At 38.0% G+C, this 12,631-nt stretch overlaps 1 protein-coding gene across 3 annotated transcripts; it reads right to left on the bottom strand.

Moving 5' to 3' along the window:
- Positions 1-438: 438 nt before the first annotated feature.
- Positions 439-11,141, bottom strand: myb (v-myb avian myeloblastosis viral oncogene homolog). Of its 3 annotated transcripts, XM_084099390.1 has the most exons (16): positions 10,961-11,124; positions 8,856-8,973; positions 8,144-8,215; positions 7,392-7,484; positions 6,756-6,976; positions 6,454-6,673; positions 6,262-6,330; positions 5,682-5,786; positions 5,182-5,373; positions 4,889-5,056; positions 3,834-3,958; positions 3,537-3,648; positions 2,750-2,872; positions 2,404-2,487; positions 2,185-2,289; positions 439-1,854 (listed from the first exon to the last, which is right to left on the bottom strand). In XM_084099390.1, the coding sequence occupies exons 1-16, from the start codon at positions 10,981-10,983 to the stop codon at positions 1,741-1,743; spliced, it is 1,944 nt and encodes a 647-aa protein (XP_083955516.1). In that variant the 5' UTR covers positions 10,984-11,124; the 3' UTR covers positions 439-1,740. The 3 variants fall into 3 exon arrangements, with proteins under 3 accessions (XP_083955516.1, XP_083955514.1, XP_083955515.1); XM_084099388.1 differs by lacking the exon at positions 4,889-5,056 and having other exon boundaries at positions 10,961-11,141; XM_084099389.1 differs by lacking the exon at positions 4,889-5,056 and having other exon boundaries at positions 439-1,851.
- Positions 11,142-12,631: the final 1,490 nt, after the last annotated feature.

The raw sequence follows: 12,631 nt of genomic DNA, 5'->3' as shown, positions 1-12,631 counted from the left end.
GAAAATCAAACTTTCAAGCAAACCATTTTAGTAATATTAAATATATTTATCTTATTATTAATAAATATATGAATATATCTATACTTATTTTTTTGTTATAAAACAAAAGACATTGTTCATAATTAAAACTAATTATATTTGTATACTGACTTCATTTACTAAAAATCACTTGTTCATTGCAGATATGACTTATTATTTAAGAGTAACTAAGTCTTTAAATACTTTAGGGCCACTGTATATAGCATTTCATTAACTTAAAATGATTAAATAATAAAAATCAATTACAATTTTAGTTTTTTATGTAACTTGGCATCAAATACAGAAAGTAGTTTGATTTTGGTCTCATGGCCATTTGTGCAAGTGAATAGATTTTATTAAACATTGAGGAACACGCTATTCAAACTCAATTAAGTGGAAAAGAAACTATTAAGCCAGAGATATTTTTTCAAAAACACACTTTATTTACAAGGCAGTTATAAAAGTTTGTATAAAAAGATTTATGAAAAGTTCAAAATCAGTGTAAAAAAAGTGTTTGTACTTGACGCTAATACAAAAAGGCAGCGAATAACAAAAACGTTATTGCTAAATGCTTTTGATTGGGCACTGCAATCTTAGTATCAAATGCTGATTGAAATATCAAAAACAAGCCGACTAGGTATAAAAGCAACAATCATTTCAGTGTTTCAAAAAGTAAAAAATACCAAATGTAAATCTGGTTACAAATTGACATAAAAAAAAGTGTTTAAGAAAACATGATCACGAAATGTTTTATCATCACAAAGGCAAATTTGTTACCTTTTCAACCAGACTTGAAAATGCTTGGTAAACCTTGTTTTTCCTATTGAGCAAATACAAAAACTGTAAAAAAAACAAACAAAAAAAACAATTTTTTTTAAAACAATAAACACTTTTTGTTCTGTTGAAATCTTTGCATAGTTGATCTAAAACCTGAAATAGTGCTAATACAATGAAAGCACAGCATTGTGGTTTTGCTTTTGAAATGGCAACACTACTAAACTGACAGAGACCTTTTTACGCTAGATACATCACCAAAGATCTACATTAGGCAAACTTGAATTTTCAAACTTGGCGCAGTCATTTTTAGGCATTGGACATGGTTTGATTTGGTCAGGAATACATAGCAGTGCTTTTAGGCATTTGGCTGAAATACATACGATCTCTGCAAGGGCAGTTCTGTTGTTCACCCACAGATATGGAGTACAAATATTGTGTAGTTTTAGGTGTATGATTCTGATAATGCTAGGAGGACACAAGCTCCTTACAATTAACACACATTTAGCGATTAAGAAGTGAGCAATACTGGGGTCAAACACTGGCAAAGGCGGCCATCGTAGTTAATTATTATTCTTAATATAAAATAATAATAAATTACTGCAAATTGTTCCTTATATTAAAATCCATAAAATTAGAACCCACATAGAGAATTCATTTCCCATATATAATACAAAATATATAATACAATATTATTAAATTTAAATCAAACACAACATGAATAATGTCTTTGGTTGCTCAAATCAAATAAGCGACGGCACAGCTTAAACATTGGCGACTAACATCAACTGTGCAGTCTACAAAATGGCTTGAAGCCTCTCCCAAATAATGTACTAGAAGTGTTGAAGTGTTCCTCTTTTACTTCTTTTCAGAACGATTGTCTTCTTTCACTCTCCCTCCTTCTTCTTCCCTTTCTATATTTGTCTCCGTCTCATTCTATCTGTCTCTTTACATGACCAGTGCTCGTGAAGAATAATTGCTGAGGTATTTGTGCGTGGCTTCAGAGGGCATCGTCTGCTCTTCCGTCTTCCCACAAAGCACCTGTTCCCATGTGCTCAACTGCTGCGAGAGAGAAAAGGATACAGAGAGAGAGGAAGTAAAGATGGAGAGAAGTAGAAAAAGTCAAAGTTGAAGGTGATTGCTCTGGTTTTGCATAGCATACGCTTCAGTGTCTAATAAATCACACATTTACAATTTTATGGCACAATTCAGCACCTGCAGTCATAAAGTCAATATGTGCTACTACAAAATGAGCTATAACGTTTTTTACACGTACGTGATATATGTACATATTTAAGCCAAATGTTTCATTTCAATACTGTATCTGGACACTTTCTGATGGTCAAACAATTTAAATGGGTGTGTATAAGGGTCTCATGATAGATTTTGTACCTGCAGAGGACTTCCCATGGCTCTGCGGGGCAGCTGGGCGGCTTTGTGTCCATCCTCAGTTTTCTCTGCGTTAGGAAGCATCAGCACAGAGCTAGTCAACATATCCTATAAGTCCCAAAGAGAACAGAGTCGTCAAATATCGAAATAACACTGATCAATGAAAACTATTAACAGAGGCGGAGATCAACATCCATATACGAACAAAATCAAGATACTCACAGGCATGTCATGGGCGGAGCCACTGGAAGGGAACAGCTGGGTCTGGAGATCTTGCTCCTCCCACTGCAGACAAGCCGACTCCACCTATAGATCCCAATCAATTACTGAATATATACAAACCCGCCAGGCAGAAATTACAGTCTATTGCTTTCATAATCCTACGTCCAATATTTAATATCCAATTCACACCCCCACTTTTACACAGATGGATCAGACAAGTTTGACTGCTTACCGATATAACAAATTCAAATAGCAACCTACAGACAAGACGTTTTTACATTTCTGCTATTTGAATATCACATTGAGATGTATTCAAATGAAGGGGCGCACATTAGCCCAAACTGACCTCCTGTTTTATCTTCTTCAGGGGGGGCTGTTCCAGATGCACCCCCCCGACGCTGATCTCACACTCCTGAGGCTCCTGCTTAATATTACCAACCACTCCAGAGTTCAATGAAGGGCTGTGGGCCTGAAACCAGAATAGAGTCTTGAGTAAAATATTCCAAAGTAGTGATGCATGATTTATCGGTTCCATATTGGTTATTGGCCGATATTAAATGCTTTTAAATTAATTGGATGATATTGGATATTTAATTGTGCTCATTCCCCTGTTTTTACATTCAGATTACCTTTGGCATATATAATGCAATACTATTAATTCTTTAGCAATGTGCATTAAAAATGTAGCATTTCAAATTAGTTTTTTAGTTTTTTTATATTGAATTGTACACAAAATAGCATACAATGTTAATATCAGAGAGCATGAAATGCACACACATATTATTTTACATCTATCTTTTGAGGACATTCATTGACACAATGCAATCTCTAGTTCCTTACCCTAACCCTACCCATCTCAACTAAGTGCCTAACCCGAACCCTTACCCTAAACCTACTCTATTCCTACTTATAACCTTATCCCTAAAACCAAGCCTTGACCCTCAAACAGGCCTTTAATGGGGTCTCAGAAAGTGAGGACTGGCCAAAATGTCCCTTTACTATCTTTGTCCTCACTCTGATGGTCTAAAACTCAAACCGGTCCTCACAAAGATAATTGTACAAGTACACACACACACACAAACAGTATATAAAATAGTACTTTTTTTAAATGTAAAAAATGTTTATAGTCTCACCCTTTTCAAAGGTCCGTATTTGGTGTCCTGCATTGTCAGTGTGGATTTGAATGGAGTCGGTGTGCGAGGAGAGCACTCCATGATAGAACGCCTCAGGTTGGGGGTCCGGAACCTGAAACAGAACGCCCATATGTACATTATGAATTATTCAGGGTTTTATTAGAATCACATAAATCTCATTAAGTCTCATTCATTTAATTCACCCTGTGATTATGCTTTATATCTGCATGGGAAACTTCTTTAAGAATCACATAAAGAACCATTACAAATGCAAAAAGTATCGAAATGGGCCCTTACAGCTCGTTTTCCTTCTGAGGCCGAAGAGCAAGGTCTTGCTGCAGTGCTTTCTGGGAGCAGACAGGTGAGGGCGTGACCGGTACATTTTGACTGTCTGAATCCGGGCTCACTGATGCATTAAAGAACTACAAAAGACAGGAAGAAAGGAAGGCAACAATCAGATACTAATCTGAAAACCACTTATTTAACATTCAGAGGTGTAGGAGGACCTCTAAAAGGGGTCAAAATCAGCATAAACCTCAAAAGATTCATCATGCACAATAAACTACTTTCACTAGGCTAAAAGAGCAACACTAGCATGTAATGAAGAACAAATATTTGTAATGAACAAATATGCAAACATTTGCTAAGCATAAAATTGTCAAGTGCAAAATAAATCTGTCAGAGGAAATTGAAAGTGATTGCATGCGTTGTTCACTAGAATTTCCGTTCAATTTGCCCCTGGCAGTCAAGAAAACAATGCAGCATTCCTTCACGTACAAATCCACATGTTTAAAGTTGAACTCAAATGATTTCTGGGTGATTTATTTTAATGTGTCACTGTTACACGTTACATGTATTTACTATAGTAATTACATTCAACTAACCCTAAACCAAACCCTAATCCTACCCTAGTAGTTAATTAATATAACTCAGTACTTAAATGTATAATTACACTGTAACAGGGACACATTAAAATAAAGTGTAACCGATTTCTGATATTAAAGTCAAATGCTGTCTTGGTTATGTAGTGGTTGATATCACTTGGAAACTAATTCACTAAAAACAGCCAAGCACTGATTACACAGTAAGGGGTAAAAAGTGTAGCACTAAGAGCTGATGTAATACAATCTAATATCTTTTCTTCAGCACACACTTTATGACACCCAAAAAACACTCATGGGTGTTATAAATGCATGTTATGTATGGTTACATGACCTTTAGATGAATCCTACGCATGTAGACTAATGCTGACTGATATGTGTTAGTGTGAAGAGATTGATTCATGGTGCTCAGATACTCGTGATTGAGTTATTGGGTGGCTGACTGATTTATGCGGAGAGGTTTCAGGCTACCTGAGAGGGAGAAAAGGGCAGGTGTCTGACGGCTGAATGTTTGGGCGTAGAGCAAAGAAATGTGAGGGCACTGCTGTCATCGTTGTGGGTGGGCGAACCCTGATTGGACTTAGCTTCAGTTTTAGGCAACCTCCTATCAGAGTGTAAGTTGGCCCAGATAGATGGGGCCTGAGAAGACGAGATCATGTGAGGACACCGAGGTTGACAGGTAACTAAACGGTGGCTATCAGCTGACCTTTACAGGGTCACCGTTCCTTTTAGATCTAATATAGGATGCTATTATGGTCTCTTACCGAATCAATAGCATCAATAAACTCTGGTAAACTGGAGCTGGAGTCATTGTTTGGGCTGTTTGTGTTGCCATGGGCGCTTTCTTCTGGAAGGCATCCCTGGTCTAGGGATGGAGCCGGGACTGAAACAAACACGCCAACCGAGCTGTCCGTCAAAGAGCCTCTGTTCCACCCACTGTAGCCGTTCATGGAAATCTGCGAGAGAGGGAGGGAAAAAGAAGTTGTGTATGGGAGTGAGCGGCAGAAATTAAGCAAAATAAAGAGAGGGATGCATGCAGGAAGAACAGTCAGAGAGAAAGGGAACTTGTTGAGTTGAATGATGTGAAGTGTTGGGAGGGGGTTCGGAGTTGCACAAGGAGTTAAACAGAGCTTGTGGTGTGATAAGGCACAATTGCATAATATAGCCAAGCAGTTAGAATGTGAAATAGACCCCCAGATGCTTCCTCCAATTAATCACACACACACATAGACACTTACACAAAAACACAGACACACACACTTACTGGTAGTGCCTGCTGTCCCTTCAGCTCATTTTCTGTTGACATCAAGAGCATCTCGATCTCCTTCACCCTCTTTTCTTTCTCGGGGTCCTCTTCGCTGTAGTGTCTCTGTATCACAGGAATCAAAATGGAGCAAAATGAACAAAACTCAATGTTTTATTATGTCCGAGTTGTGAGTTTGAACTGAATGCGATCGTATAAAAAAACTAGAAGCGTCGAAATAATTTGAAAACAATAGAGAGAAAACACGTCAGATTGGTCGCACAAAAAACAAATGTACTGTGATGGTAAAGCTGAATTTTTAGCAGCCATTACTCCAGATTTCAGTGTCACGTGATTCTTCAGAAATCATTCAAATATGCTGAAACATTTCTTATTATTATCAATGTTGAAACAATAGTGCTGCTTAATTTATTTCTGGAAACAGTGACATTTTTTCAGGATTCTTTGATGAATAGAAAGCTCAAAGAACAGTATTTATTTGAAATAGAAACATTATATTACATTATATTACTGTCACTCTTGATCAGTTTAATGCATCCCTGCTTAATATATAGAACAGTTTAATTGACTCATTGGTTACCTGGATAGGAGCAGTGCCATGTTGAGGAATGTTCAAGATGTTCAATTGAAGAGCAAGTGGAAATGGCACCTGAACACAAGGGGAATAAAAGATCAGTTACCAACTGAAGAGGTCAGAATCGTAATTTTACTCCAGGGCCAACAATACCATTATTTAAACAGGTAAACGTATGAGAGAGAAGTTTTCTCGTACCCGTTGTGAGTCAGGCACGTAGTACGGATACTGGTTGCTCATGGAAGAGGCAGGCATGGATGCGTTGGTCGGTGTGTGATTGTAGTTCAGGAGATGAGGTTTAGCGTAGCCGTTGCTTAGTGGAGTGGGGCTGACTTTAGCGGCGTGCTGAAGGTAGCCCTCTTGCTCGACCTTCCGCCGCATAGTGGAGTTCCAGTGGTTCTTTATGGCATTATCGGTTCTGATGACAAGAAAATAACATAAGTCTGTCCTTATCACGTACAAATACGTAGAATATAAGCGTTTAAGTAGCATTTCCTTACCTGCCCGGGAGTAGCTTGGCAATCTCAGCCCATCGGTTTCCAAGTTTCTCATGTGCCTGATAGATGATCTGATCTTCTTCCTCAGTCCAGGAAGTCTTCTTCACCTCAGGGTTCAGGTGGTTGTGCCAGCGTTCTCTACATTGCTTACCGATCCGCCCCTTTAAGTGCTTTGCGATCACAGACCAACGTTTGGGGCCGTACTTCTGAACCAACTCAATCACCTGAGACAGAGAAAAGAAAATTGTGGTTAGCAAGTGCTTGAGGAAAAGGAGGTGTATGCAGAAAGAGGGGGTGTAATGGAGGCCAGCACAGACCCAGAGAGAAAGGGAACTAACATTGCATAAGTGTTTTAAGATTGCACACAGATACAGATAGTGGTATTACGACGAATATCTGCGAAATACACCTGCTAATGACTTCTGCTGGGTCATAAAAATGACGATAAATGGAGAAACACCTGGTCTCGCCAGTTAATCATTACAACACAACACCCGCTCAATGGATCTTTACTTTCCTCCTCAACTGCATGTGGATTATTTGGTTGTGTAATTGCAATCCTGTGGCTGTAGTTTGGTTATATGAGGTAACATATTGGTTGTGGTATGGTTATTTTATGTCAGGTTGTAGAGGTCTTACCCGTTGGTCTTCTTCTTTCGTCCACGGCCCTTTGATAAGTTCAGGGTTGAGAACTTTCTGCCAACGATGCTGACACTGAACATCTGTGCGATTCTGTGAAACACACAAGTACAGTGAGAATGGAAACTAATTTTGGACTGTCAATGCGGTGTGTAACTTGAATTAAAGTCATTTTTGTGTTTAATATGAGTTCAGTGGGCTTGAGATCCCAGGTGTTTCGGAAACCCCACAGAGTGAATCAGAAATGAAACAGCTTTAGTTTCTAATTCTTGTTCATGTGTTGAGATTGACGTGTGGCAGTCTCTATCTAGATATAGCCTAGATGCTTTTTTTGCCCTGCATTAAGCTTAGCATCTGTATGTGTGTGCACTGTATGTGTTTGTGCCTGGGAAATTTGTATGTGAACATATGCTTCTACCTGAGCGCATTTGTGTGTGTGTGTGTGCGTGTGTGTTTGTACATCCGTGTGTGCTTGCAGGTGCACAGTGGATTCTGAAACCTTGCCATATCCCCCCCATTTGACTCTGTTCCAAACTAGGCCAACCAATGAGGAATACCCAATTATGCAAAATCCTCCAAAACGTGCACACACTTCTACAGTACCTGATCCTTTGGCTATTCACATGCAAATGAACGTATATAAAACACCACACCTAACATAACCTAACCTAACCCCCTAAAGCTTAAATACACAAGCCACATACATACACACACACGTTTAAACAATCATAGACACAAACACACAGACTCACAGGTAGAAAGCTGGCAATGACTTTCCAGTCTTCTGAACCATGATGCTCTACCAGCCTCTTCAACTTCTCATCCTGTAAAAACAGTCAACATTACAGCATTAAATACATAATCAAATAATGCATTGTTAAACTAACAATAAATAAATGATATTCCATTAAATAAACACCTCACAAAAGCTACTTGAAGAATAAAGTTATCAGTTAAACTAAACTAAGTTTTAAAGAATACATAGGATACAATATAAAACAAAGCAGCCACAAACACTACTCTAAAACATTTGAATGTCAAAAGGTGCAAAAATCTAAAACTTAGTGTGTGCAAGACCATAAAATAATGAAAGCTTTTTTGCTTTGAATTATATATCAGAAGAATATCTGTGTTAAAACTATATAATTAAAAACTATATTAATACACACATATATATATATATATATATATATATATATATATATATATATATATATATATATATATATATATACACACACACACATTTGTACATGTGACTTTATATATATATATATATATATATATATATATATATATATATATAAAATATATAAAATATTAATTTAGCATTATTTGTAATTATAAAAAAAAAAAAAAATCAAAACAAGAAATATTTTTAAAGCTTATTTCTGTTTTTTTTTTTTTTTAAGTGTTATACAAAAAAATAACACTCAAACAAAGCCAGGCAACAGTTTTGCATACCTCCTCACGGGTCCAGCGTGTCTTGCCGAGGTGGCGTTTTCCTGTCTTGGCATGAGGACCATCGTAGTCATGATCATAAATCTCCACATCATCATCATCTTCGTCGCTACTGTAAACACTGGAGGGAAGGGTAAATGAAAGATTGTGAGATAAGGAGAGTAGGGTAATAACCAGAGAAGGGGGGGGGGATAGTGAAACAGCAGAAGAGCAAACATGAAGTATGAGGAAAAACGAGCAGATCCTCATGAAAATGTTAGATGCGGTTGTTGACATACATAAAAAAAAAAAAAACACCCTTTCACCCCCATAAGTCTATCACGCATTCTAGTAAAATTAAGCGCTAACACAGTCAACACAAAACCAGAGTGGATGAACCAGTACAGCCGGCAGGTTAGGGTGCAGGGGGGACACGCTCAGAGAAACCTGTTCTGATGTTTTTGGTTTCCACAGAAACAGTGAACGTGTGTGTGGACTGGCACTGTTTCAGGATGGAAGCGTGTTCAGACCTGCACAGGTACTGTCAAAACCATCTCACCTGGCCAGCTCTTGGCCAATCACGATACAGCACAAGCAGACGTGGAGAACAATGTTCTCCTGCTCTTTGTGCCACAGGTGTATGTGTATACGTACTTTTAAACCTACGTTTATCCTTACTGCCAGTGCTTAAAGCGAAAGATGAAGATGATAGCTCACTTCTTTGACTACAAGTACGGTACTTGGAACTGGAAATGTAAAACTCAAAACGCAGCTAGCTCACTGAAAAAAAATATATATATAGTCAAATAGATACGGTTTCATCTTAGTGTGCAATGAGGGTTGTTGACTAATTGTACATGTGAGTTTAGATATGTCAAAATAGACTCACTGTGGCTGAAACCTTATTCAAAGGAATTTTTAAAAACATCAGTCTGAGTCTTAAGTAGTTTACCGTGATCTTATGTGACCAATACAACATCAAATGCCTGTCATCTGAGCTTTTAAAATGTCTCTAATGCAAAAGCACATGCATATGAACTACATGATGGCTTTGAAATTTTAAACACAAACTGAAAGGGACAGTGCATGCAAAAATGAAAATTCTGTCATCAATTATTCACCCTCATGCTAAACCTGCATTACTTATTTTCTTCTAAAATCCTTGATATTTCTTCAAAAGGAAATAGTAGGCAGAATGACAGCCACAGTCACCATTCACTTTCATTGTATGTATGGAAAAAAAAGATGCAGTCAAAGTGAATAGAGACTGTCAGACCCTCACATTCTGCCTAATATATATATATATATATATATATATATATATATATATATATATATATATATGTATATGTATATATGTATAGATACATACAACATACATATATACATATATATATATATATATATATATACATATACATATAAGAAATTCATGCATGAGGGTGAGTAAATGATGTCAGAATTTAATTTTTTGGGTGAACTATCCCTTTAAGACTATAATACTAGTTGTTCCAAATCCCGACAATTGTAAAGCGGATTTAGAAAATTTAGTGGACATAATCCATCCGGCTCACATATAATCTCAAAATTAATCCAAACGTTATTAAAACGTTTAAAAAAAACACTCGAACATGCCGAGAGGTTTCTGCAATCGCCCGCTATTTTTCTACCACACTACGTTGCCGCTGAAATTGTGCCTCTCGTCAATTGTTTCTGAATCAAAATGAGTGTGTGATTTTTTGGGGAAGTACCGAATCTCGCCGTAACCTGTCCAGCGGATTCACACGCTCTACCTGCGCGCACGGTGGATGAATGAAAATGTAAATGAACACGAGCGCGAGACCACCTCGCGGGCGCGAGCGGGGAGCGCACATGCCATCCACCTGTTCAGCGCGGCGCAGCCCAACCAGAAGAAATACACATTCCGCGGAGAGATGCGTGCGTTTGGAAAAATGCAACCAAATATAAGCGCTACATTTCTGAGCACGCATTTCATAAATGTAATGGTATCAGCACGAACTATCTAGCCTTGCGTCTAAATGCCCGCATGCGACTATGGAGCCCAGTCTCATAATATAAGGAAATACATGCGCGAAAGTTCATCAAAATGCATACAACTTAAATCTCACCTGTGTCTGTGCCGCCTCGCCATCCCGCTGTTTAAGAAGAGGGTAGAGAGGTGATGATGAGTGCGCTCGCCTCAAGTGTGCTGAAGTTGAGTGCTGTCAGCTCCTCTTCGAGGAGGAAGTGCTGATATTAAGCTCTCTAGCGGAGTGTGCGATATTGTAAACAGATCCATCAGACAAAGCTAGGGCTGTCTCTCTCCCTCCCGCTAAATTTGGCGCCTCGGGTCCTGCGCATGCGCACAACCTCTCTACTATTCACTCATCAGAGCGCCTTTCGTTCCGCGCTAATCGTCCACTGTTGTTCTTTTAGAACAATTATATTGTGTTTTTCGAGGTAAAAAGGCAGGGAGGGGTGGCAGTGCGTTTCTTAGAGGACAATGTGGACTCTGAGTGGGAGTGAAAGTTTGGAAAACAGGGGGAAACAGAGCGTGAGGGGTCCGGGCATCATCTCTCAAGCTTAGCGCTGTTTCTGCGGTACTGAGGCTGTACTGTAGTAAGTGACGGAATCGTAAAGGATGGTTCCGATCGCGATTGCTCTTAACGAGTTCGGTTCGAAATTATTATTATTATTTTTTTTAAATTATGATTATTTTAAAAAGTGTTCTTATTTCATTTGCCAAGTGACGATCGTTTCATATTTTAACAGAACATATATTACAAATCAGAAATAAATATAATACAATTCTAAAACGTGTTTTCCTGCAAAACCCAGATTTGTGTGACTTTTGACAGATCTTTTAGAGGTAGCATAAATGCAAATTTGAAATACAAATACTAAACAAACATGTGGTAACAATTTATTCATTTTTATTTAACAACACTGAAAACAACACGACTCATAATGTGTATCTTTAATACGTTATATGAATAACCATATGAACAAGTCTCACGAGCCTTACAATTCGAGTAGGACATGGGGAGATTGACTGATTCAGTGTTTTTGATTCACTAAAAAGAACCGGCTCATAAGAGTCATTTGTTCGAGAATTGAACTGCACTGGTCTCCGTATGTATCATAACGTGGATTCTACAGTAAGTTATTGTAGCGCTTAAATTCACAGCACAAAACACACAGTCAGAGACAGAGTACTTTAATAACGTCACAATGAACGAACAGCTTACACGTTTCAGAACCGTTGACATCATTCGATACTTTTTCGAATTCGAACAAAGTTCAGGTGTTCCGTTATGGAACCAATTACCCTGAAATCTACTTAAAATTATATTCGTTCGAAATTGCTGTTTTGTTATTTCCCAGGAATTCTTTTAAATCAACTACTTTATTTCACTTCTCTCACTTTCATCAGGTTGCAACAGTTTCGCTTTTCCTTTTCCAGAAATGTAGCTGCCACCTCTGGTTTGCTGATATTTTCTTTGTTTCATTACCAAAGTTACACAATGCACTGCACATGTTTGTTACTCAAAGTCACGATCAGGTTTTTTGTCTGGAACTGAAAAGTAGTGCAGCTTGTTTAAGTTCTCTGACATGTCCAACCTGTTGCCATGTGATAGTCTGCGTAATTGCATAATCATCAAGGATAACCAGCAAGCTCTCTCTCTTTTTCACACACCCTTGAGGGTTTTTGTGGTCTATGTTTTTTTGAAAAAAAAATAATATATAGGTTGCCTTTGCGCTTACTTGGGTGGCACATTGTGACCGTCACTTATCATATC

This window comes from Abramis brama, assembly GCF_963993115.1.
Source record: "Abramis brama genome assembly, chromosome: 22".
Lineage (NCBI taxonomy): Eukaryota > Metazoa > Chordata > Actinopteri > Cypriniformes > Leuciscidae > Abramis > Abramis brama.
This window is presented reverse-complemented; position numbering and strand designations above follow the sequence as displayed.

Excerpts from the sequence above, each read along its gene's own strand:
- myb (XM_084099390.1), bottom strand. The coding sequence starts at position 10,983 with ATGGCGAGGCGGCACAGACACAG. Across the intron at positions 6,977-7,391 it reads CGAAAGAAGAAGACCAACGG|GTGATTGAGTTGGTTCAGAA; the intron begins GTAAGACCTCTA and ends TCTCTGTCTCAG. Across the intron at positions 2,488-2,749 it reads TGAAGAAGATAAAACAGGAG|GTGGAGTCGGCTTGTCTGCA; the intron begins GTCAGTTTGGGC and ends TGGGATCTATAG.